Source organism: Desmodus rotundus, chromosome 11, assembly GCF_022682495.2.
Source record: "Desmodus rotundus isolate HL8 chromosome 11, HLdesRot8A.1, whole genome shotgun sequence".
NCBI classification, from domain to species: domain Eukaryota; kingdom Metazoa; phylum Chordata; class Mammalia; order Chiroptera; family Phyllostomidae; genus Desmodus; species Desmodus rotundus.
Genome location: NC_071397.1, coordinates 1,868,448 through 1,891,890, shown reverse-complemented (window position 1 = coordinate 1,891,890; position 23,443 = coordinate 1,868,448). Strand labels below are relative to the sequence as shown.

At 52.5% G+C, this 23,443-nt stretch overlaps 4 protein-coding genes across 11 annotated transcripts; all 4 read left to right on the top strand.

Moving 5' to 3' along the window:
• The first annotated feature begins 1,548 nt into the window (after positions 1-1,548).
• On the top strand, positions 1,549-3,399 carry SMIM40 (small integral membrane protein 40). 2 transcript variants are annotated; one of them, XR_006655104.2, is made up of 3 exons: positions 1,549-1,963; positions 2,671-2,729; positions 3,355-3,399. XR_006655104.2 is itself a non-coding variant. In XM_045193249.2 (2 exons), exon 1 carries the CDS (start codon positions 1,682-1,684, stop codon positions 1,922-1,924), a length of 243 nt encoding a protein of 80 aa, XP_045049184.1. In that variant the 5' UTR covers positions 1,549-1,681; the 3' UTR covers positions 1,925-1,963; positions 2,671-2,752. The 2 variants fall into 2 exon arrangements, 1 of the variants encoding a protein (XP_045049184.1); XM_045193249.2 differs by lacking the exon at positions 3,355-3,399 and having other exon boundaries at positions 2,671-2,752.
• Positions 3,400-3,404: 5 nt separating this feature from the next.
• DAXX (death domain associated protein) lies at positions 3,405-8,329 on the top strand. 5 transcript variants are annotated; one of them, XM_053914115.2, is made up of 8 exons: positions 3,405-3,539; positions 5,107-5,365; positions 5,520-6,351; positions 6,474-6,691; positions 6,847-7,048; positions 7,210-7,684; positions 7,830-8,052; positions 8,255-8,329. In XM_053914115.2, the coding sequence occupies exons 2-8, from the start codon at positions 5,159-5,161 to the stop codon at positions 8,312-8,314; spliced, it is 2,217 nt and encodes a 738-aa protein (XP_053770090.1). In that variant the 5' UTR covers positions 3,405-3,539; positions 5,107-5,158; the 3' UTR covers positions 8,315-8,329. The 5 variants fall into 5 exon arrangements, with proteins under 5 accessions (XP_053770090.1, XP_053770091.1, XP_053770089.1 ...); XM_053914116.2 differs by having other exon boundaries at positions 3,411-3,539; positions 5,110-5,365; XM_053914114.2 differs by lacking the exon at positions 3,405-3,539 and adding an exon at positions 3,736-4,245 and having other exon boundaries at positions 5,110-5,365.
• Positions 8,330-8,846: 517 nt separating this feature from the next.
• On the top strand, positions 8,847-12,404 carry ZBTB22 (zinc finger and BTB domain containing 22). Of its 2 annotated transcripts, none has more exons than XM_053914118.1 (2): positions 8,847-8,972; positions 9,852-12,404. In XM_053914118.1, exons 1-2 carry the CDS (start codon positions 8,914-8,916, stop codon positions 11,809-11,811), a joined length of 2,019 nt encoding a protein of 672 aa, XP_053770093.1. In that variant the 5' UTR covers positions 8,847-8,913; the 3' UTR covers positions 11,812-12,404. The 2 variants fall into 2 exon arrangements, with proteins under 2 accessions (XP_053770093.1, XP_071075804.1); XM_071219703.1 differs by lacking the exon at positions 8,847-8,972 and adding an exon at positions 9,112-9,197 and having other exon boundaries at positions 9,850-12,404.
• Positions 12,405-12,558: 154 nt separating this feature from the next.
• On the top strand, positions 12,559-23,205 carry TAPBP (TAP binding protein). 2 transcript variants are annotated; one of them, XM_024557643.4, is made up of 8 exons: positions 12,560-12,816; positions 12,931-13,101; positions 13,294-13,554; positions 19,111-19,509; positions 19,904-20,245; positions 20,324-20,413; positions 20,527-20,564; positions 22,061-23,205. In XM_024557643.4, exons 1-8 carry the CDS (start codon positions 12,780-12,782, stop codon positions 22,070-22,072), a joined length of 1,350 nt encoding a protein of 449 aa, XP_024413411.2. In that variant the 5' UTR covers positions 12,560-12,779; the 3' UTR covers positions 22,073-23,205. The 2 variants fall into 2 exon arrangements, with proteins under 2 accessions (XP_024413410.2, XP_024413411.2); XM_024557642.4 differs by lacking the exon at positions 20,527-20,564 and having other exon boundaries at positions 12,559-12,816.
• The last annotated feature ends 238 nt before the right edge of the window (positions 23,206-23,443 follow it).

Sequence of the window (23,443 nt, the reverse complement as noted above, 5' to 3'; positions counted from 1 at the left end):
GTTCAGGGATGAGTGGGTGATGAAAAATGTGAAGGGATTAAGAAGTACAAATTGGTAGTTACAGAGTAGTCATGGGGATGTAAAGTAGAGTTTAGGGAATGTAGTCAATAATTTGTAATAACTATGTATGGTGTCAGATGGGTACTAGATATATTGGGGTGATCACTTACTAAATTATATAATCTCTAATCACTAGCTTGTACACCTGAAACTAATATAACATTATAAGTAAACTGTAATTTTAAAACAAAAATTATTTAAAGTAAAAGAAAAAAAAAAGAACCACAAGAGGAATACATATTGATTAAAAAGCCTCAATAGTGGGACTTCTGGCCATGATGGAGGTGTGGGCAGATACATTTTGCCTCCTCACACAACCAAAAAAAAGGACAACCAATTTAAAAACAAAAAATCACCAGAATGGCCAGAAAATTGAGTTGTATGGAATCTGACAACCAAGGAGTTGAAGAAGAAACATTCATCCAGACTGGTAGATTATTTCAGGCAAGGTCATCTTTTCTTAGGGGAAAGAAGGGGGTCTCATCAGGCAGATTACCACCTTACTAGTGTGACCAGGAAATTCCAGACTGATTCATTTAAAATTCCATTCCTGGGAGAGACTGAAACTGCAGTTAAATTAGGTATTAATTCTTGGTGGGGATGAGCAAAAGTGACTCCATTTTGGGTCTGGTTCTTTTTAATAAGAGCTATCTCAATATAATGGCCTCTTTGTTTAACTTAACACAACTAATAAATTATTAGTTTGGACCCTGATCCTAGGTTTTTTGTTTCATAATGTGAACCCCTGTGGACACAGCAAATGATGAGTTGACTCTAAAACAAAATTGTGACATCATTTGTACCATTTTGGGTCAACAAAATCCACCCAAGTAAACAAGATCTTCCTGTTAAGGTCAAAATGAAGTTTAGTAGGAGACCCTAAAAGATCCAGGTTTGAAGTCCACTACCACATACACACTGCCTCTGATGTCTGCTCCACCACCACCACTTATCCCAGGGGCCCCAGGCTTCCATTTCTCTCACCGAACTTCTGGCCAGTGCCTGGGGAACAGGGTCCAGAAAAAGCCTTCAATCCCTGTTCTAAGACAACTTCTTGGGGAATATTTCCCAAAACAACTCTCAGACCAGGACCTCTCACGGAAAAATCTCTCTCTTCTTTCTTGGCCCAACTGGTAAGTCCCAATCATACACTCTTGCTCTGCTGACCAATCATGGTCTTTGTTTCTTTCTCCTTCTTCCCCCCTCTCCCCCCTTCTCCTTTTTCTTCTTCCTTTTTTTTTTTTTTTTTTTGTTTAGTGTTTATAAACCTCCCCTTGGATTCCCGCAGCTGCTTGTTCCCACCAGCCTCTTTAGGAGAGTCCCACCCACCAATCCTGACCACCGACTGTTAATCTGGAATGGACTTAGATCTTTGACTGACAGCGCCTCAAGGTAGCCAACCAGATCGTTTACATTGCATTGGATAATTACATGATTGTTCCAAAGGCTCAGAGGCTCTACTCTCCAGTTTCCCTCCCACTGTCTCTCTCTCTCAGGAATTAGGGTCAAGCCAGGCAGGTGCAGGACTTGCAGCCACCGCATCCCTTAATCCTGGCATTGCTGAGCAAGGGCTTCCATCCCAGCCTCCCTGATCCAGCCAGGGGCCAGACCATAAGTTAGGATGGCAGAGGAGGAAGGTGGTGTGGACGAGGAGGATGTGTTCCTGGCTTTTGCCCAGCGTCCTACTCCTCCCAGGGGCACCCTACGTCGGGCCTTGGACCAGGCCTTCTTTATCTTCCTGGCCATTTTTCTGACACTACTGATGCTGGAGGCTCTTTATAAGCTGCTGTGGTGTCTACCATGGGCAATGTTTGGGGACTGGCTCCTGGGAACACCTCAGAAGGAGGAGGAGCTGGAATTGTGACCACCTTTTCTGAAAACATCCTCTTACCCTGCTATGGAGGTGAGAGGGGAGATGGGGGCAAGTAAGACTGTTGGGGACTTCGGGGGGCACATTTGGATAGCTTGGAGCAGCCTATCCTCCAGGAAACAATTTAGAGGAAATTTGTACTCCTCACATATTTTTAAGGAAGCACCTAAATTTTTTTCATCATAAACTGAAATTATTTCAAGGATGTAATTCCTGGCATATTAAAAATATTCACATTTTTAAATAAAACAATTAAATCACACTTTTGAATATCCAGGGGAACTGAAATATCAGAGTGAGTTGACACCTACTATCATCGGTTGAAAAATACATAAATATGTTCTGAACAATTGGGAATCGTTCTTTTTCTTCTTTTTCTCCTTTCTCTTTGAACTCCTCTTACCATCCACTTCCCCAGAAGCAATTTGATGCTTCTATACTTGAAAGTCTCAGGTGAAAAATATTTTTCTTTCTTGTGACCAAAACTCTAGTTTTAAAAAAATTTCTTCAGGGTTATCATTACAATGATTATGACAGCAGAACTGATCAAATAGCATGAAGATTGCACACAATTTTTATAATTGTTAAAAATAAAAAAAAAACATTTTTAATGAGTAGACGAGGTGGTGTTTATGGTGCCTTGGGGAAAGAAATAGGCTACATATCTGTTTATTTAAGACAAGGTGAGATTATTTCCAGATCTCATGGCTGAGAACGGCACTTTTTCTTTTTTTCAACAGGGAGAAAATGTACGGTAGATGAGAAAAGGAAGAAAAGGTGCCCTGAACCCCTAGGGCAGGTATTTACTCAGGAAGACTATTTGGGGAAAGTTGAGGATCTGGAAATTCAACCCCTCCCATGTCCCAAGCCCCAGTGCTCTTTGGCGAGTGCGCCCTGTCCCCGCTTTGAGGCGGCAGGTCTAGACGACCGGGGAGGAGCGGGGAGGAACTCTAACTGGACGGGAGGCCCAGGTGCCGGTCTGCGGGGCCTGGGGCTGTGGGGGTCTCTGCAGACCCAGCAGGTGCCGAGAGGCCCTCCAGCTGAGGCCGGCGCACGGGCCCAGGAGGCGGGGAATCTCGGCCCGGAGCCGTCGCAGCCGCTCCGCCTTCTCCACCCGCCCACCTTCCGAGCCAGCCTCGCCCGCTCGAGGCCCCGCGGCCTCCGCAACCGGGCCGAGCTGGGGAGCAGGTGGGCGGGCGTCAACGTAGGCTCCGGCCGGCAGCTCAGCGGGTGGGGGCGTGACCCGCAAACGCCGGGGTTCAGGGCTTCATCCCCAGTCAAGGCACGTGGAAGAGCCAACAAAATCTCTCTCTTTAACATCAATAAACAAAAGGGGCGGGGGCGGGGAGAGAAAATGTCCAAGTGTTTCTAAAACAAGCGAACCGAAACCGAAGCCGGCTTCTTCTCTCGTCGTCTTTCCTCAGCTCCCCCAACGGCACAGGAGACGAGACCCGACGTTCTTCCCGAGGCTGAGGTCGTCCCGCGGCGCTCACATCGGCAGTTCGCGCAGATCCCCGCAAGGTCCCCCCACGCGGCCGGTCGGCAGTTCCGTGGGAGAGCACGCCGTCAGCAGCCATAATAATAGCACCACCGTGTTCAGCGCGCCGACGTGTGTGCCTGGGTTTCGATTTCGCGGTTGGGAGGCGCAGGCCCCGCTAAGCAGACGCAGCAAGGGCGCGGGCGGCCGGGCGAGGGCGGGAAGGGCCGGCGCCGTCGAAGAGGCGCTGGAACCCGGGACCGGGGCAGGCGGGAAGGCAGCTCGGGAGAGCTCGCCGACGGTCCGTCGGAAGGAAAGGGTTCCAGTCCCCTCACAAGTGAGTCCCGCCCTGCGGCGCGCCGGGCGCAGCTTCGCAGGGCCCAACTCCTCAACGGCCCCGCTTCCCGCCCCTCGCCTACTAGCAAACGGGGCTCGGCCCTCCCGGCACGCGGCCCGGCGGCGGTTGGCTGCTTGAGAGGAGCTTCCCCGGCGGCGCCCTGGGCTCCGGCTGTCGGTGCCGTACGGCAAGATGGCGGCCCCCAGGTGCTTCAGGACGCGCCGAGGGAAGCGGCCCGTCCCGCACAGGCCGGGCGGGGAAGAGCCTAACACGGTGAAGGCGGCGGTGGAGGGGCTCAGAGGCCCGGCGCGCGTCAGTTCCGGCCGCGGTGGGGCCCGGGCTCCGTACGACAACATGGCCGCCCTTAGGGTCCCGCAGGCGGAAACTCTGCAGCTTCCGGCCCAGAGCAGGGCCTGCGGTAGGAGGGGGAAGGAAAGAGGAGGGAACCATGCGAGCTTCTGATGTCCGCGATGAGGGGCGCCTCGAGAGGCCGATTCTGAGGTGCGGGCCGGACGGGGCGGGGGTCGACGGCGGGGGCGGGGATGACAAGGGAGAGGTGCTGGGGGGCCCCGGGCGCTACGTCTGAGGGGCCGGCTGACGTGCTCTGTCCCCCTGTCCCTCGAGGGGAGAGGGGCGGGCGGGGGCCGGCCTGGGGGAGGGGACTTGGCGGGAAGCTCTCGGTGGGGAAGGGGCCAGACCGAGGGCCGGGGCCCGAGAGGACCCGGGGGAGCCCGTGGCGGGGCGCACGGTCAGTTACCGGTCAGGAGAGAGAATGGGGACGGTCAGGGTGGGGTTGAGGTGAGACGCCGCCGGCCCGAGTCCGCCGTCTGCGAGCCGTCGGGGCGGGACGTGCAGATAACCCAGACGGGGCAGCGTGTCGTTAGGAGGGAGTCTGGCTCACTCGGGGAGCCCGGGAGTCGGGGTGCTCTTCGGGCCGGGGTGAAGGTGTGACTTTGACGTGCTCGAGAGCCAAAGGGGGAAACACGTGCGGCGGCGCTGACGGGCGGTAGTGTCGGGGCCCGTGCGGGGCGACGTCCGCGAAATCTGGGGTGCAGGTGAGAAGCGGGCCCGGGGCCGGGAGGGGAAGTCAACTTGCCGGCCGGGGCAGCGCTGCGGAAACCGCGGATGAAAGGCCGGATGCACCGAGGGGTGGAGCTGGCGGTGGGGACTTCAGGCTCCGGGTGCCTCGGGCTCCCGCGCAGGGGCCCAGAAGACGCGGTGCTGATAGTCGCCGGAGATAGGCAGTGAGGACTGTCGGGCAGGGCGGGGTGTTGCTGAGACCCGAGAAGATGGGGAATGTGTGAGAGGAAGGGATGGGGCTCTGCTGGAGGGGGCCCTTTCTAAGGCCCCATCCCCTTCTAGCAGGAATTACGAAATCCCCAACACTTGCTCCCTCTGGGGGATTTGATCCCCCATGGCCACCGATAACAGCATCATTGTGCTGGATGATGATGACGAAGATGAAGCAGCTGTTCAGCCAGGGCCCTCCCACCCACTCCCCAATCCGACCTCACCCCGGGCAGAAGCCCCTGGCTCCTCTCAGTCCCATGGGGCTGGAGGGAACAGTAGTTCGGGCGGCAAGAAATGCTACAAGTTGGAGAATGAGAAGCTGTTTGAAGAGGTGAGCTTTAGGGGAGAGGCTTCTTGGACCCCAGGGAGAGGGGTGGCTGACTGGCTCTGCTGTCCTTTCTTCCCCACTAATCCCACCTTGCCTTCTTTCTCTCAACCCCTCCCCTTATCTCTTTCCCCCTCCCTTCTTGCCCTGAACCCTCCAGTTCCTTGAACTGTGCAAGGCGCAGACAGCAGACCACCCTGATGTGGTCCCATTCCTCTATAAACGGCAGCAGCGTGCCCACCCACTGTTCTTGGCGTCAGCGGAGTTCTGCAACATCCTCACCCGGGTCCTGTCTCGGGCCCAGAGCCGGCCAGCTAAGCTCTATGTGCACATTAATGAGCTCTGCACTGTTCTCAAGGCTCACTCAGCCAAGAAAAAGCTGAACCTGGCCCCCGCTGCCACCGCCTCTAGTGAGTCCTCTGGGGATAACCCTCCTGCAGACCCCTCCTCGGACGCCACAAATGCTGAGACCACTGGCTCCGAGGCCCCAAGGACCCGTGGTTCCCGGCGGCAGATCCAGCGCCTGGAGCAGCTGTTAGCACTGTATGTGGCCGAGATTCGGCGGCTGCAGGAAAAGGAACTGGATCTCAAAGAATTGGATGACCCAGACTCCACATACCTGCAGGAGGCAAGGTTGAAGAGGAAGCTGATCCGCCTCTTTGGGAGGCTGTGTGAGCTGAAAGACTGCTCCTCACTGACAGGCCGCGTCATAGAACAGCGCATTCCCTACCGTGGCACCCGCTACCCAGAGGTTAACAGGCACATCGAGCGGCTCATCAACAAGCCGGGGCCTGATACCTTCCCTGACTATGGAGATGTGCTGCGGGCCGTGGAAAAGGCGGCTGCTCGCCACAGCCTTGGCCTCCCCCGACAGCAGCTCCAGCTCATGGCTCAAGATGCCTTCCGAGATGTGGGCATCAGGCTCCAGGAGCGACGCCACCTTGATCTCATCTACAACTTTGGCTGTCACCTCACAGATGACTATAGGCCAGGTAGGGATTAGTGAGATGCCCATCAGTAACTCCTATATGTCAGATGTGCAGTAGAGGGGGCATCTCTCTGGTCCCTTCTAGGGTTTGGACTGAGTACTCTGACTTTATATCTTCCCACACAGGCATTGACCCCGCACTGTCAGATCCCACCCTAGCCCGGCGCCTGCGGGAAAACCGGAGCTTGGCTATGAGCCGGCTGGATGAAGTCATCTCCAAATATGCGATGATGCAAGATAAGAGTGAGGAGAGCGAGAGACAGAAGAGAAAAGCCCGGCTCCCCCAAGCCACCTCTTCCCACTCTGCAGACCCCCTCCCCAAAGTCTCCTTGGATTCTGGTGAGGTGTGGAAGGGAAACACTCTTCAGAGAAACCCTGTTTTTCCCATGCACTGGCCAGCGGGGAGTCCAGGGTGACTGATGGGGGAGTTTGTGGGAGGAACGCAGAAGTGGACCCTCTGGGGCAAGGGATTACTTAAAGGAACTCCTTTGTCCCTCAGGGCCCTAGTGGAATGGTATCCCAGGAATGCCCTGCCTCCTCCAAGGCTGAGACAGATGACGAAGAAGATGAGGAAAGTGATGAAGAGGAAGAGGAAGAAGAAGAGGAGGAGGATGAAGAGGAGGTCACAGATTCTGAAGAAGAGGATCTAGAACCAATTCAGGAAGGTCAGGAGGATGATGAAGAGGAGGAGGAGAAAGGAGGTATGTCAAGGAAAGTCTCCTCATGTGTCAGTTCCCTCTGCTCTTTGGGCACGAGGCACCTCTTTGAGACCCTTCCTTTCCTCCTCTTATGCCAAGTGTTTTCTCAGCAGCACTCTTCCCTTAGTTCTCATGCTACCCCTCCCCTCTTTCTACTTTTCCAGGTAAAGATGGAGGCAAAAGCCCCATGTCCCCACCACAGATCTCCCCTGAAAAGAACCTGGAACCTAGCAAAGGGATCGGGATGTCTTCGGGGGATCAGCAAAACAAAGGACTCATAGCATCAGCATCTTCACTGTCAGAAGAGCCCCTGGCCCCTTCCAGTATAGATGCTGAAAGCAACGGAGAATACCTCGAGGAGTTGCCCCTGGAGAAAGAGAGCCCCGTGTCTCAGGTCTTTGAGCTGGAGATTGAAGCCTTGACTGTGGATAACACCCCGTCCCCTGAGGAAGGGGACACTTCCTCCTCCAGGAAGCAATCAGAGGACCCCCTTACCACTGTCTTGGAAAATGGTGCAGCCATAGTCACCTCTACTTCCTTCAATGGAGGTGTCTCGCCTCACACCTGGGGAGATTCTAGTCCCCCCTGCAAGAAATTTCGGAAGGAGAGGCAAACAGGAGCAGGGCCATTAGGAAACAGGTAATAACAAGGAAGAAGAAGAGGGAAGCCCAGGAGGGACCGCAGGGGGCTTTCTGAGCGGAGTACGGAGGAACTGAGTCTGCTGGGAGAGACTGACACTCCCCCTCCAGCCTCACGCTCCCTACACTTATGTCTCTGTCCCTAGCCGTGTGGAAGGACAAAGGGCAGTGCGTGAGAAGACTGGGAAGAAGACACATACCCTGCCCAGCCCACCTTCCCCTTTGGCTTCCATGGCCCCAGTCGCCGATTCCTCAACAAGGGTGGACTCTCCCAGCCATGGCCTGGTGACCAGTTCCCTCTGTAGCCCATCTCCAACCCAGTTGCCCCTAAACCCCCAGTTAAAACCATCCAGGCCTGGTACTTACAAGGTAAGAGGGTACTTACAAGGTTTTTTCTCACTCCATTCTCTTTCACTGTCTGTTAATTTTCAGCTGCTCTGTCTGAACATTGCACTCACCGCATCCTCCCTTCCTTTTTCCCACCCTAGTCTTTAATCCGATGAGGCCTTCCCTCTGCTTCTCCCCCCATGTGCCAGACCTCTCTGACTCTCTGTCTCTCACCACCTTGCAGATGAGCGTGGCCACACAGTGCGACCCAGAAGAGATCATCGTGCTTTCAGACTCTGATTAGCTGCCTCCCCACCACCCCCGACTCCAAAATGTTTGGGGATAGTATTTGGAGGGTGGTGGGAAGCAGATGACTGAGGAAGGGATGGATTGAGCTAATTAATTCCCTTTGGGTGGTGTTTCTTTAAAAAAAAAAAAAAAAACTTAAGTTTTACACAAAACATTAATAAACAATAAAGTTCTTATTGTAATCCTGTCTTGTCTTTGTCCTTCTCCTCTTCCGGATTGACACCAGCTGTTCCCTGGCTCAGGGTTAGCCGGCCCCAGGGTAGCCCTGGGTGCTCCCTTTCTAGCTCGCCTGTAGCCCCGCTGTCCCGGAGTTTCCTTGCCCTCAGGCTTTCCCCTTGCTAGGCACTAAAAAAAATGCTTCAGCGCTTTACTTTCTCACTTTGAGCGGTGGGAGTAAAAAGGCCAATCAGGAGCCGAGTCAAGGTTACTCGGCCAATCGTAGGCCTGGAAAAAGAGGGCGGGGCTTCTGGGGTACTGTCAGGAGCTGGGAGATTTGGGCGATTAGATCCTGTAAACCCGCTGATGGCCACAGCTCCAAGGCCAAGACCCAACACTAATGGAAAGAGGCAGGCTTACAGAATTAAAGGGGAATAAATGCTTCGGCCAAACCAAGTGCTGAGTCCTCAGCGGCGAGGAGACCTGGTACCTTTAAGGTGGAATGAACCGACTATTTTTTAAAGGAGAAGTGGTCGAGTCTGCCGAGTATTGCCCAGCGGCACGGGCGGGGTGCCTGACTGTGCCTTTAAAGCCGGAGAAGTAGGAGGTGGAGCGGAGGCGGAGGGAGGAGGGAGTCGGCGCAAGATGGCGGCGGGAGGGGCTCAGGCTGCGGCTCTGGTGGCCGAGTGAGGGGCGGGGGGGGCCCGGGGGCGCGCGGCCCGGTAAGCGGAGACGCGCGGGGTTGTGGGGCGCCTTCCGGGTGGGAGAGAAGGTCGAAGTAGCTCTTGGGGCGGAGCAGAGGGGGGCGGGGGTAGGCAAGGGGCGGGGCCGAAAAGCTACAGAGGCGGGTCTTGAAAGGGGCGGGGCCGAAAGGGCTTGGGGGCGGGTCTTGATGGGGGCGAGGCTAGAGTTAAGCTGGGGGCAATGGGGCGTGACCGGCGAAAGAGCCCGAGGCATATAGCCTAAAAGGCACTGGACAGAGGGTGGTTTTAGGTAACAGAGCAGAACCCCCCTGCCAAGAAAAGGGTGCAAAACATCAAAAAGGTAAATTTTGGAAAATCAGGCTCTCTGGCATATTGGAAATTCCAAGAGGAGGCACCCCATTTCCAAAGAACACCTATTTCCCTAACCTCCAAAGAAACCTCCACTGAATTTGGAGTCAGGACACCTGAGCTTGCTGGTGCTGCCACTTACTGGCTGTGACCATGAATAATCTCTTTGTCTTTCTTAGCCTCAGTTTCCTCATCTACAAATGGGGTTGAGAGGAACGACAGCATTGTGGGAGTTACTGAAATAATGGGTGTGAACACATTTTTTAAACTGTAAAGGGCTGTTTCATTATGAAATGTTCTCTTCTCTTTTTTTTCTTCCCAGAGACCCCCCCCCCCCCAGCCGCCCTCCTTCTTCCCTTGTTCCTGTGGCTGGGGGGGTACTCCCTCCCTCCACACCATGGAACCATCTCCTTTGTCTCCAAGTGGGGCAGCACTTCCCCTGCCTCTGTCGCTGGCCCCGCCCCCACTGCCCCTGCCTGCAGCTGCAGTGGTACACGTGTCCTTCCCTGAGGTAACCAGTGCCCTCCTGGAGTCACTCAATCAGCAGCGGCTTCAGGGCCAGCTCTGCGATGTGTCCATCCGAGTGCAGGGCAGGGAGTTCAGGGCTCATCGTGCTGTCCTGGCTGCCTCCTCCCCTTACTTCCACGACCAGGTCCTACTCAAGGGTATGACCTCCATCTCGCTGCCCAGCGTCATGGACCCAGGCGCCTTCGAGACTGTCTTAGCTTCAGCTTACACTGGTCGCCTCAGCATGGCCGCTGCTGACATTGTCAACTTCCTCACAGTGGGTTCTGTGCTCCAAATGTGGCACATTGTGGACAAATGCACTGAACTCCTTCGCCAAGGCCAGGCCTCGGCCACCAGCACGACTGCTGCAGCCACCTCGGTCACTGTCCCTGGTGCTGGGGTCCCCTCAGGAAGTGGGGGTACTGTGGCCTCTGCCACCATGGGCTCTGTGCGCTCCCATGCCTCTAGTCGGACCAGTGAGAACCAATCACCCAGCAGCAGCAACTACTTCAGCCCCCGAGAGTCCACTGACTTCTCATCTTCCTCCCAAGAGGTGTTTGCAGCTTCTGCAGTGGGCAGCAGGGAGCGGCGAGGAAGTGGCCCTACATTCCCAGCCCCTGTGGTTGGCAGTGGGGGGGCTACGTCTGGGAAGCTGCTGCTGGAGGCAGATGAGCTGTGCGATGACAGTGGGGATGGGAGGGGTGCAGTGGCCCCTGGGGCTGGGCTCCGGAGACCCACCTATGCACCCCCTAGCATCATGCCACAGAAACACTGGATATATGTGAAACGGGGTGGAAACTGCCAAGCACCAGTGCCCCTGGTTCCCCAAGACCAAGATCTGGAAGAGGATGAGGAGGAGGAAGACCTGGTTTTGACCTGTGAGGATGATGAAGATGAAGAGCTAGGGGGTGGCTCTGGGGCTGCAGTGGGGGGAGGACCTGAGGCTACCCTTAGCATAAGTGATGTCCGGACCCTGACTGAGCCTCCGGGCAAGGGAGAGGAACAGGTCAATTTCTGTGAGTCCTCCAATGACTTTGGCACCTATGAGGGTGGGGGTCCTGGGACAGGGCTTGATGATTCGGGGGGGCCTACCCCTTCCTCCTATGCCCCCTCCCACCCACCAAGGCCCCTGCTTCCTGTAGACATGCAGGGCAACCAGATCCTAGTCTTCCCATCTTCTTCGTCATCCTCCTCCTCACAGGCTCCGGGCCAGCCGCCAGGGAATCAAGCTCAACACGGGGCTGTGACCCTGTCTGGCACATCTGCAGGGGGCCTGGGTGTCCCAGCTGGTGCTGGAGGGACAGGCAGCGGGGATGGCAATAAGATCTTTCTGTGCCACTGCGGGAAGGCCTTCTCCCACAAGAGCATGCGAGACCGGCATGTGAACATGCACCTCAACCTTCGGCCCTTTGACTGCCCCGTGTGTAACAAGAAGTTCAAGATGAAGCACCACTTGACCGAGCACATGAAGACTCACACAGGCCTCAAGCCCTACGAATGCGGCGTCTGCGCCAAGAAGTTCATGTGGCGAGACAGCTTCATGCGCCACCGAGGACATTGTGAGCGCCGGCACCGCCTGGGTGGCGGTGTGGCTGGGCCAGGACCAGGAGGGCCCACAGGGCCAGCTTTGCCACCCAGAAGAGAGTCCCCTGGGGTGGGTGTGGGCAACAGCGAGGAGGTGAGTGGGGCCACGCCTCCGTCCAGCCGTCGGGTGTGGTCCCCACCCAGTGTCCACAAAGTAGAGATGGGCTACAGTGGGGGCGGAGGAGCAAACTGAAGGGGCAGGCTACTGGGAGTGGTTTTCAGGTAAGCGAAGACAGGGAGCAGCAGCCGGGGGCGCTGCGGCTCTCAGGGGACCTCCCACCACAGTTCCTGTCTTCCTCATCTCTGTGGACTTGTACATATTACGGAGGGGGAGCCGCACTGAGCCGTCCACCATCTATTCCACTCCTCAGCCTCTGCCCCTCACAGATTCCCAATGAGCCCTGCCTCCCCCTCAGAGGTGTACACTGAAGCCCCAGCTCCAGAATAGGGCGCATGTGGTGGGGGAGGGAGAGGACGCCTGTTGAGCCTCCTGGGGCCACAGGGTCCAGGGTCAGGTGGTCGTAGTTCGTATCTGTGTTTGTGTTGTTGTGGGGACCAGGCCTGGGAGCCCCGCCCTTGTCCTAGAACCCACCCCGCACCCTCCCCCAATGATGTGCCCCTAATGTCTACCCTAATCCCTCCTCCCCTTCCTTGGGGTCCCTCAACTCTGTTATTGGGGAAGGAGTGGAGATAGGGAGGGAGGAAGTCGTAGGAATACAAGGTTTTTATTTTAAATCTTATTTTTTTTAAACAGTGATTAAAATATTTATTGGTCATTTCACTTGGCTTCCCGACAACCCCTGTGTGTTTGCTGGGGACCGGGCGCAAGCGGGGGAACGCGGAGGAAAGCGGAGCAATGGTTCTGGCAGAAGTGGATCTGGGGGGAGGAGGCAGGAGGAGGAGCCTGGAGCTGGGGGGGGCGGGGCTCTGCACCCCGGGCGCTGGGTGGTGGTTCAGGAGGGTGCGGCGCGCAGAGGTCGTCAGACCAGAACGCGAGGATGTTCCGGCGTCTGGAGGGGCACCCGTGGAGGAAGCGCCTACCGACCGCACGCCCTCACCTAAGCCAGGCGGGGGTTTCCTCCGCCTCTGCTGCGGGCCTTTGAGGAAAGTGAAAGTGAAAGCAGAGAGGCGAGGCTTCAGGGCCGAGGAGATCGTGGCGCCATGAAGCTCCTGTCTCTCCTCCTCGCTGCGGCTTTAGGTGAGCCAGCCCCGCGGGGGAGTGGGGGGAGATGGAACCGGCCGAGCGCCCCGCTCGGCGGTGGGAGGAGATCCGGTCGGCTGACCTCTGAGCCTCCCCTTCGCTCTCACCCAGGCTCGGTGACCGTGGTCTCCGCGGGGCCGGCAGTGATGGAGTGCTGGTTGGTGGAGGATGGCGAAGGGGGCCGCCTGACCAAGAGACCCGCTGCGTTGCTGCTGCGCCAAGGCCCTGGGGAGCCACCTCTGCGGCCAGACCTCGACCCTGAGCTCTACCTCAAAGTGCACGGTGAGTCTTCCCGGGCTCGCCCCCGGCCGTCAGCCTCCGCGAAGCCTCTCCCGCGTCAGCTCGCGCAGTGACCTGGGCCTCGGTTTCCCCTGTCAGATGCATCTGGATTGCTTCAGAATCTTTCCCTAACGGGCTGCGTGCGCATCTGACGCTCCCCGCTCTGCAGCTGCAACCCTTCCCGCTCACTCGCAGATCCCACGGGCGCCCTCCAGGCGGCGCTCGGGCGGTACCCTCCGGGGGCCCCTGCACCGCACTGTGAGATGAGCTACTACCTCCCTCTCCCCGCCTCGGCGACCTGGGCAGGCGGCCTGAACCCGCAGCACAGCTGCCCGCGGGCCCTGGATGGGACTTGGCTCATGGTCAGCATGTCCAGCCGGGTCATCAGCCTCTCCAGCCTCCTGCGACGACAGTTGGAGTCTCAGAGGGACCCTGCATTCATCACCATGGCAACAGGTAGCTGGAGGTGGACAGTGGAGCTGAAGGGGTGGCTTCTAAGCATCTAGGCTCGCCGGCGACTGCAGTGTGGACTTGAGCGAGTTCTGTTTCCTTATTTGCAAAGCGAGTGGGTTCCAGTAGAAGGAAACTATCTCTACCGAGTCTTCTAGCCCCAACCAGTTAAAAAACCAAAACCAAAACCAAAAAAACCACCTGAGGTTTGGGGCGGGGCTTTGAAGAGAGGCGGGGTTTCCAAGGACCTGACTTTGTAAAGCAACACTGTTGGGAGGGGCTCAGAGCAGAAACGATTTTCTCTTTCCTCAGATTTGTATCAGTAGCTCTCTCCAGTGTGAGGAGTATCTCCCAGAGCTGCTGGCTTCACTGGGGTGGGGCAAGAATTTCCTTATCTCTCGAGTCTGTTTTTCCAGCTGTAAAATGTGGATGCTGTTTCCCATCTGCCTTTACGTTGTTGTGACTATTCAAGGGACATCCTTTCTTAATTTATCAGTGATTCAGTAAATACTTATTAGCACCAAGAACCCAGTAGTTCTCAGTCCAGGTCCAGGCTGCAAATAGAAATCCTCTTGGACGTTTCTAAAATACACTGTAACCTGAGTCGCACTCCAGACAAATCAGAATCTCTGGGATGGCCCTGGGCCCTGTATGGGTCACAACAGTGATAGGATGTAGATTCTGCTCTCAAGAAGGTTCTAGGCAGATTTGTCCTGGATAATTGTAGAGTAGGAAGTCACTTGGACCCTGAAAGAAGTGCAGCCAGGGGAATGCCCAGGTCTTTGCATCTCACACCCACTGGAGGGAGAAACTAGTTGCTGTGCCTCACCTGCCCTTTCAAGCACTTCTGCTTCATTAGAGATTTAAGACCATGAAATTTGTTGTTTTAATGCAAAATTAAAAATGGAATCTTTCCAGGGTCACAGATCATTGATAATTTTGCTAATGTGTATTTATACATTTCTTACCAAATATAGGATATTTTTATTTTATGTGTTTTTTAAGATTCTATTTATTTTTAGAGAGAGGGGAAGAGAGGGAGAGAAACGTCCTTGTGGTTGCACCCCCACTGGGGACCTGGCCACACAGCCCAGGCCTGGGCCCTTTCAGCTCGCAGGCTGGTGCTCAATCCACTGGGCCACACCAGCCAGGGCAAATATAGGATACTTTAAAATGTTTGTTGACAAATATACCTTATTAGCATATATTGAATGACATTGAATTCTCATCATTCTTTTAAAACATTGTTAATGGTGATGTTTCTCCCTTCTCTCTCAAATCTTTTTTTTTAAACTTTTTAATTTAATTTATTTTTAGAGAGTAGAAGAGAGAGAGAAAAAGAGGGAGAGAAACATCAATGTGTGATTGCCTCTTATACACCCCCTAACCCTGGGGACCTGGCCTGTGACCCAGGCCTTGTGCTCTGACTAGGAATTGAACTGGTGACTGTCTGGTTCACATGCCAGCACTCAATCCACTAAGCCACACCAGCCAGGGCTTTCTTTAAAATCACTAAAACATATCCTCAGTTGAGGATTTAAAAAAAAAAAACATTGTTACAGAAAATCTCAAAGATACACAACAGTACAAAGAATAGTATAATGAACTCATGGGCCTATCACCCACTTGCAGAGTTGTTACATTTTGCCAGTTGTTTCACTGATCTTCCCCCACCTTTTCTTTTTTTTTTTTTAAAGTGTTTTAAAGAAGATTCCAGGCATTATATTAAAAATTTTACTCATAAGTAATTCAGAAAGCATCTTTTTCTCATGAATTTTTCTTCTTTGTTCAACCCCTTCACCCCCCAGCTTCCTCCACTACAGCTGTCAGTCTGCTTTCTGTCTATGAATCTGTTTATATTCTGCTTCTTAGTTCATTTTGCTCATTGGACTCCACACACGAGTGAAGTCATATGGTGCTTGTCTTTCTCTGACTGGCTTATTTTACTGAGCATAATGTTCTCTACGTCCGTCCATACTGTCACAGAGCTTATGATTTCCTTTTTTATCATACCTAACAGAATAAACAATATAATTCCTTAATATCATTTAATTCCTAGCCCATATTAAAAATTTCCTAATTGTCTAAATGATGTTATTTTATAGTTTATTTGCTCAAATCAGAATCAAAGACAGGTCCATGTATTATATTTTGTTGTTGTATCTGCTCAGGCTTAAACAACAAATTCATTTCCTCACAGTTCTGGAGGCTAGAAGTCTAAGGTCAAGTCAAAGGTCAAGGTGCTGGCAGGGTTGGTGTCTGGTGAGAGCTGGCCCTTTGTGGCTGTGCCCTCACAGGAGAAAGAGACATCTCTGGTGTTTCTCCTCTTACGAGGACACCAGCTTCGTCAGATTAGGGCCTTGATTTTTACCTCATTTACCCTTTCTCACCTCACAGCCTCTGTCTCCAAATATGGTCACGTTTTGAGTTAAGCCTTCAACATGTGAATTTGGGAACCAGGGAGACCAGAGACATTCAGTCCGTAACAGTTTTGTTTCTTAAATCTCTTCTAGTCTGTAATTACACCCTCTCCCCTTTTAAATGCTATTGATTTGTCATTTGTTCTATAGAATGTTTCCCACATTCTATATCTGGTCAATCATTTCCTCACTGTGTCATTTCCCTTGTTCCTTTTTCTCCGTAGTTCCTTTGGAGAAACTGATAGATCTAGAGGCTTGATTACTGGATTTTCAGTAATATTTAAATTTTTAAAAAGATTTTATTTATTCAGTTTCAGAGAGAGAGAGGGAGAGAAACATCAACGTGTGGTTACCTCTTGCGCTCCCTCCACTGGGAGTCCCAGCCCACAACCCAGGCATGTGCCCTGACTGGGAATCGAACCGGCAACCCTTTGGTTTGCAGGCTGGCAGTCAACCCACTAAGCCACACCAGCCAGGGCTTCAGTAATACTTTATAATAGTTGTTACCATTCACTTTTTTTTTTTTTTTAAACAGAAAAGCAAAAAACCTACGTAATACAGGTTACAAAAACGGAAATTTTCTTACTGCCCTGGCTCTGCTGTACTTACATTGGCAGTTTTGCAGAGTGCAGTGTGCGGGCTGCAGATCTAAAACTGCTTCAGTACCTCCACTGAAAGAGCAGCTACCGTGCGGATTAAACTCTGAAGCCTCTAGCTTTTGTTACTAACCCCGTGGCTTGTTCTTAACAATTCAAAAGTATGTTTCTGGATTTTGACAAACTAAGTGACATTGTCTACTTTTGTTTATTCTGTTGAATGAAAGTAATTCCATGAGGTTAAGAGAAGTTTACCCTTGTAGGCCCCAGAAACTAGGATTGAAAATCACATACAGATAATCACGAGGGAAAAATATTACTTCTACCTGGAAGACCCAAACATTTCTGGGAGGAAGTAGCAGTGGAACCTTGAGGGACACGGAGCTATAGATGTTTGGGAGCAAATGAGGAGGGACGTTGGAAACTGAAGGAATCCTATGACCAAAGTAAAGAAATTCCCAATGATTAGAGTTCTACTAGTTGCAAGAAAGGGATTCCGTGTGGCTAGTTCTTAGGGTGCAATAGAAGCCTTGAAAGGTAGGTTGGGGGTTGAATTATCAAGTACCCTAAACGCTAGGCTTCACTGGTGATGGAGAAGCACCAGAAGGTTGTATGTGTATGTGTGTGTGTGTGTACACCATTTTTCCACAGAGCCTGTTATTTTACTTGATTCTTACAAAAGCTAGGCAAGGATCAGATCATTGGAGTAACGAGGAAAATATAGATCGACTAGTTTCCCCAAGATACCCAGTTCGTGATGATAGTAATGGAAGTAGTAACAGCTAACGTTCATCGAGCATTTTCTATATGCCAGGTCTTGTTCTAAGCACTTTTTAGGCATAATCTCAGTTATTTCTCTCAGTTGCCATGGGAACTACATACTTATGTGGTCACATGTCACAGATGAAGTATGAGACATAGGGCAGTTAGGTAATTTACACACAGCTTGTAAGAAGTGGGGCAGAAATTGAACCCGGGCCATTTAGTGCCAGCCTATGACTTTAGTTGGCTTCCACGGTAGCTGGGGTTTTAAACAAGCAAGTGACCAGGTCAGACTTGTAGCCACAGTGGCTACAGCGCAGAGGATGAACTGAAGGAGAGAAATACAGGCTAGAGAGACCGAAGAGGGGGCTACTGTAACTGTCCGAATGTACGCTGATGAGAACTTGAGTTAGGAACAGATCTGTTCAGGAGACAGAACTGGGGCCTGGTGGGGACAGCACATAGCATATTATGCTTGGCAGTTAGCTCATCTGTCTCCCTTATTAAACTGTAAGCAATTTGAGAGCAGGGACTGCCCACCTTGTATACCAGTCTGCCTTCTACCTGAACATCCTAAGTGCTCAATAAATACTAGTCGAATGAATAAAAGGAAGGTGTCTTGTGACTCCAAGTGTTGATCTTTCATCAAGGCAGGAAAGACGGACCTTGGAGCAGGGTGGGGAATATTGCAGAGATGCTGTTGAGTTGGGCCCTGTTAAGTCTGGCAGTTGGTTCGAGGCAATCACAGCAAATACCTTTGTAGACTTACTGTGTTCCAGGCACTGTGCTGAGTGCCTTTCCTATATAGGTGTCTTTGTTATCCAGAGTCAGGGACTGAATGTAGCTGGGTAGCAAGAGTGATTAAATTATTTAACCCTCTGTACCACCCCATGAAATAGGTACTGTCATCATCACTGTTATTTTTATTTGGAAGATTAGGAAGCAGAGCCATGGAAAAGTGAAGTAACTGGCCCAAGGCCCCATAAATAGCTTCAGAGCTGGGATTAAACAGGGCAGCCAGGCTCTAGGCACTTAATCATCACAGTTGCTTCAGTAGAGCAGAGGTCTGTTTTCAGGTCTAGGCCAGTACCAGAACCTTCCAACCTTGGTAAGTACTCTTTATAGCACCATAGGATCAACAGTCAGGAATCATCATTGTCTTTACTAGCAAACCAAGAAAGGCCTGGATCTTTTAAGGTTGGTGCTGGAGACTGGGCTGATCCAGGCTGTGTCAGAAATGCACTCAGCCCTGGCTGATGTGGCTCAGTGGATTGAGTGCCAGCCTGTGAACCTAAAGGTTGCCGGTTCGATTCCCAGTCAGGGCACATGCCTTGGTCTCCAGGTCCCTAGTTGGGGGTGTGCAAGAGGCAACTAATTGACGTATCTCTTGCATGTCCATGTTTCTCTCCCTTTCTTTCTACCTCCCCCTTCCCCTCTCACTAAAAATAAATTAAAAAGAAAAAAGAAAAAAAGAAATGCACTCAGATCCTATTGTCCCTAGAGCTCAAGAGTACTGTGTTCAGAGCAGCCTGCAAGGGCTGTGCTTAATTTCCTGTCCCGATTCACCTCTAAACCTCTCTGCTCACCTTCAGCCTCACTGGGTCCCACCCAGTCCCAGAGCAAAGGCTATTTGCAGAGATGGCTGGGAGATGGTGAGTCTCAGAAAAGGTGTCTTCTGAGGGGCGGGTAAATTGGAGTTCAATCCACCCTATAACCATTTCTCTATTTTTTTTCCTCCTTTCTCTCATGCCCCTCCCACTCCCTTCTCTCCCCATCTGCCCCAGCTGTGCTGACTGTTGTCTCCCACACCCCTACCACTCACATCCGACTGGGTCAAGATGCTCTGCTGGACTTGAGCTTTGCCTACATGCCCCCCACCCCAGAGACTACTGCATCTCTGGCCCCAGGCCCTCCCCCCTTTGGGCTGGAATGGAGACACCAGCACCTGGGTAAGGGGCACCTGGTCCTGGCTGCAACTCCTGGGCTAAGAGGGCAAATGCCAGCTTCCCGAGATGGCGCAGTGGCATTTGCCACTTGGGATGATAATGAGCCATGGGGTCCCTGGACCGGAAATGGAACCCTGTGGCTGCCTTCAGTGCGGCCCATCCAGGAGGGCTCTTACCTGGCTACCATACATCTGCCATACGTACAAGTGCAGGTCACCGTGGAGCTTGCTGTACAGAGTAAGTTGGGGTCCTCATGGATAGAGGGTGGGCATTGGGATTGTGGAGACACTGTGTAGGGGGAGGGGTGGTGAAGGGGATGCAGGGTGAGCAGGGGTAGATAGATTGGGGTCCCTGGGAGCTAGAGGCGCAATGGGTGGAGGCTCCCTGAGAATCTGAGGGGCTTTGGGATAAAAGTTCCCAAATCTGAGGGAATATGGGTCCTTGAGAACCAAGGCTTTGACTTGAGAAGTCCTGTGATGTACTGGTGGGGAGACAGTGGCTCCCCTGTCCTGGGAGACAAAGATCTACCCTCCCCCTTAATTTTGGGGAAGCCAGAGGGCAAACTGAGGGACTCTGAAGCAGGACAATGTAGACTGATTCACTCCATGCTCCTTTCTTTCTGTCATCCCAGAGCCCCCCAAAGTGTCCCTGACGCCAGCACCTCTTGTATGGGCTGCCCCTGGGGAGGTACCCCCAGAACTGGTCTGCTTCGTGTCCCATTTTTACCCCCCCGAGGGCCTGGAGGTGGAGTGGGAACTCCGAGGTGGCCCGGAGGACAGCTTTCAGAAGGCCAAGGGACAAAGCTGGCTGTCAGCCCTGCGCCACCACTCAGATGGCTCTGTCAGTCTCTCAGCGCACCTGCAGCCGCCCCCTGCCACTGCTGCTCAGCATGGGGCCCGCTATGCCTGTCGCGTCCACCATCCCAGCCTGCCTGTCTTGGGGCGCAGTGCTGAAGTCACTCTTGAGGTGGCAGGTAACAGCCAAAGCGATCAAGAAGGGGGTGGGGTGCTGGGGAAGATATGGGGGAGCTTACTCTTGCCCTTCCCACCAGGTCTCTCTGGACCCTCCCTGGAGGATGGCATAGGCCTCTTCCTTTCTGCCTTTCTGCTCCTAGGACTCTTCAAAGCACTGGGCTGGGCAGGTAAGTGTGAGCTGACACTGGAAGTCATTTCCTGCTTACTCCCAGAAACCTCACACCCATCCCTCTGCCCGCCCTACCACTCCCCATCCCATCCCTTCTCCATCTCTCCACAGCTGCCTGCCTGTCTACTTCTAAGGAGTCAAAGGAGAAGGTAATAGCCTCCGCCTTAGCCTAATCTTTCCCTTCTCATTTCATCCCCTTCCCCCTACTCCTCACTCATGGGGGGAGACTGCTGGCATGGTGGGCAGCACCCTGCCTTGGAATTCACAGACTTGGGTTAAATTTTGCCACCTTAAACATGCTACTTAACCAACATCTATGTTTCCTTGGGTGTAGGTATTTTTAAAAAGTAGGCAGTGCTGTCTGATAGAAATACAATGCAGTACTCTGGGGTGGCTCAGTGGGTCGGGCGTCATCCCACAAACTGAAAGGTTGGTGGTTCAATTCCTAGGGACATGCCTGGGTTGCCAGCCAGGCCCACTGATCGATGTTTCTCTGACATCAATGTTGCTCTTTCCCTTCCCCTCTCTCTAAAAATAAATTTAAAAAAATACATAATGTAAGCCACATCTGTAAATTGAAACAATCTAGTAGTCACATGGAAAGGAGTTGATGTAGAAAGCATCCAAACCTGTAGAGAATCTTTATGAGTTTGTTTGAACCAATACTGACAATTGCCAGGGAGCAAGATCTCAAATACTCCTCAAAATGAGTTTGCAGCTTCTTTTAAGCATTTGAAATTGAGGGAATATATGAGGAAGATTACCCAAAAGTAGGAGAAAGTAAGGTGGGATTGTATTACAGGATAGTTAACAAGACTACGTGCTCTCTTGAGGGTGGTTATTATTTCATTGCCTGCTAACCCAGATGCACAAAAGCAATGGACAGGGCTGGCTTAAGGCAAAGGTAAGCCTTTTACTGAAGACATTATGTGTGGGGCCTGACCATCCACCATGACCTGCCCACTTAGAAATTCATGATTAGATCACCCTGTGAGGCTACTTCCCATAGGACTTCTTTTTTGTCCAGAAAGTAAAAAAGAAACAGGTAAAATTAATTTTAGTAATATACTTTTTCAACATGTAATCAGTATAAGAAATTGTAGTGTTTGTTTTCATTCTAAGTCTTCAAAAACGTGGGTTTTTTTTTAAATCCTCATCCAAGGATGTGTTCACTGATTTTTAGAGAGTGAGGAAGGGAGAGAGAAACATCTATTGGTTGCTTCCCACATGCATCCTGGCTGGAATCAAACCCACAACCTTCTGGAGCACAGGAGGACGCTCTAACCAACCGAGCCACCTGGCCGGGGCAACAGGTGTTTGGTTTAAACTCAGCCCATATCAATCCGATCTAGCCACTTTCAGATGCTCAGGAGACACCTGTGGGTAGTGGCTGCTGCATTGGACAGCGGAGCCTTCGGAACGCTTTTGGGAGGATTGGAGGAGACAGTGCATCTGCTTTGGGAGACGCAGGAGCATGATGAGCATTTGGCACAGTGTCTGCCAGGCAGAGAACAGAAAATGTTAGCTTCATTATTCTCCCTCCGTCTGTGCCCATGATGGCTCCTTTCTCTCTGGATCAACCATGAGCACTTCATCCTAATTTCTAAAACCCTAATTCTTCACCTCGGTTTTACTTCTTTTCCAGAAAGCACAGTGAGGGCACTCACCACCATCCTGGGGAAGCCACCGTCATGTCTGGCCTGAGCTACCGTGGTAGTTCCCCCGCCGCCCCCCAGACATGCCATCACCTGCTCCTACTCCTTCCAATCTTTCTCCACTGAGCTGCCAGAATGTTTTGTTTTGTTGCTGCTGTTGTTTTTTACAGACACAAATCAATGGCATTCACCTTCTTAGAGTTCTAGAGCAGTGGTTCTCAAAATTTTTGGTCTCAGGAGTTCTTAAAAATTACCAAGGACTCTAAAGAACTTTTGCTTATGTGGGTTATAAACTAGAGACATTTATCATACTGAAACTTAAAACAAAAGAGTTTAAAACAATGCACAAGCACATTCCATTAGCTGTGAGGGGGATGCATGTAAATATACATCATGTCGCTTCTGGAGAACTCCACAGTACATTTTTGAGGCGGGTGTGAAAAAGGCAAATAACATCTTAGTATTATTATGAAAACCGTGTTAACTTCGTATACTCTGTGAAATAGTCTCAGGGACCTCTGAGACAGGGCCCACACTTGGAGAATCTGTGCTTTAGAGGCCAAATCCATTCTTCTTGCCCTTAGCGCACGCATTTTCCGCTGCAGCCACTGCTAACCTCTTCAACCCCGCCTGGTACCCTCCAGTCCTCTCTCAAGCCTCACCACACCCAAGGGCTATTCCTTTCCTCCAATGGTCTCCTACCCACCCTCCCTGGGTCCAAGAGCTTCGCTCCCTTCCCCTGGTCCACCCTCGCCTTCCCTGGGCTCCAGGCCAGGCCAGCCTCGTCTTCCCCTCAGACCCCCGCGTGTCCTATTGGTGCGGTTCACCACCTTTGTATTGAAGTCGTTGTTAAAGCCTGTCTCCCCTCCCGGACTCTGCTCCCGCAAGGCAGGAACGAGTCTGCTCACTGCGGTATCCCGGGCGCTGGACCTGGGTCTGGGGTCCACGGGAGGGCGCTCGGTATAAGATTCCTTTTCGTTCTAAGTATTCAAAAACAGGTCTTGGGTGAAATAACTACTGGACGAAGGATGCTGCGGCTCGACTCGAGGACCTCCGAGGGGCAGGGTGGTGGGCCAGACCTATGGGGGAGGGGGTCTAATCCAGGGAAATAAAGTTGTGTTTTGATGCTTCAAAAGGCATGACTCTTCCAGTCACTTCTGGTACTTTCCAATTACCCCGACCTCCCGTGGACACCCAACCCGCTCGCAAAACACTGTGGGGTCGGCGCCACTATTGGCGGACCGGACGCCCCCAAGCAGCAGGCCTTACCGAAAGAGCGGAGAGCCGGGGCGGGAGGCGCTGGAGCGCCCATCCTGGAACCGGATACAGCGGCTTCCTGGTCCGCCCCCTGGCGGCGGGGGGGCGGGCTCCGA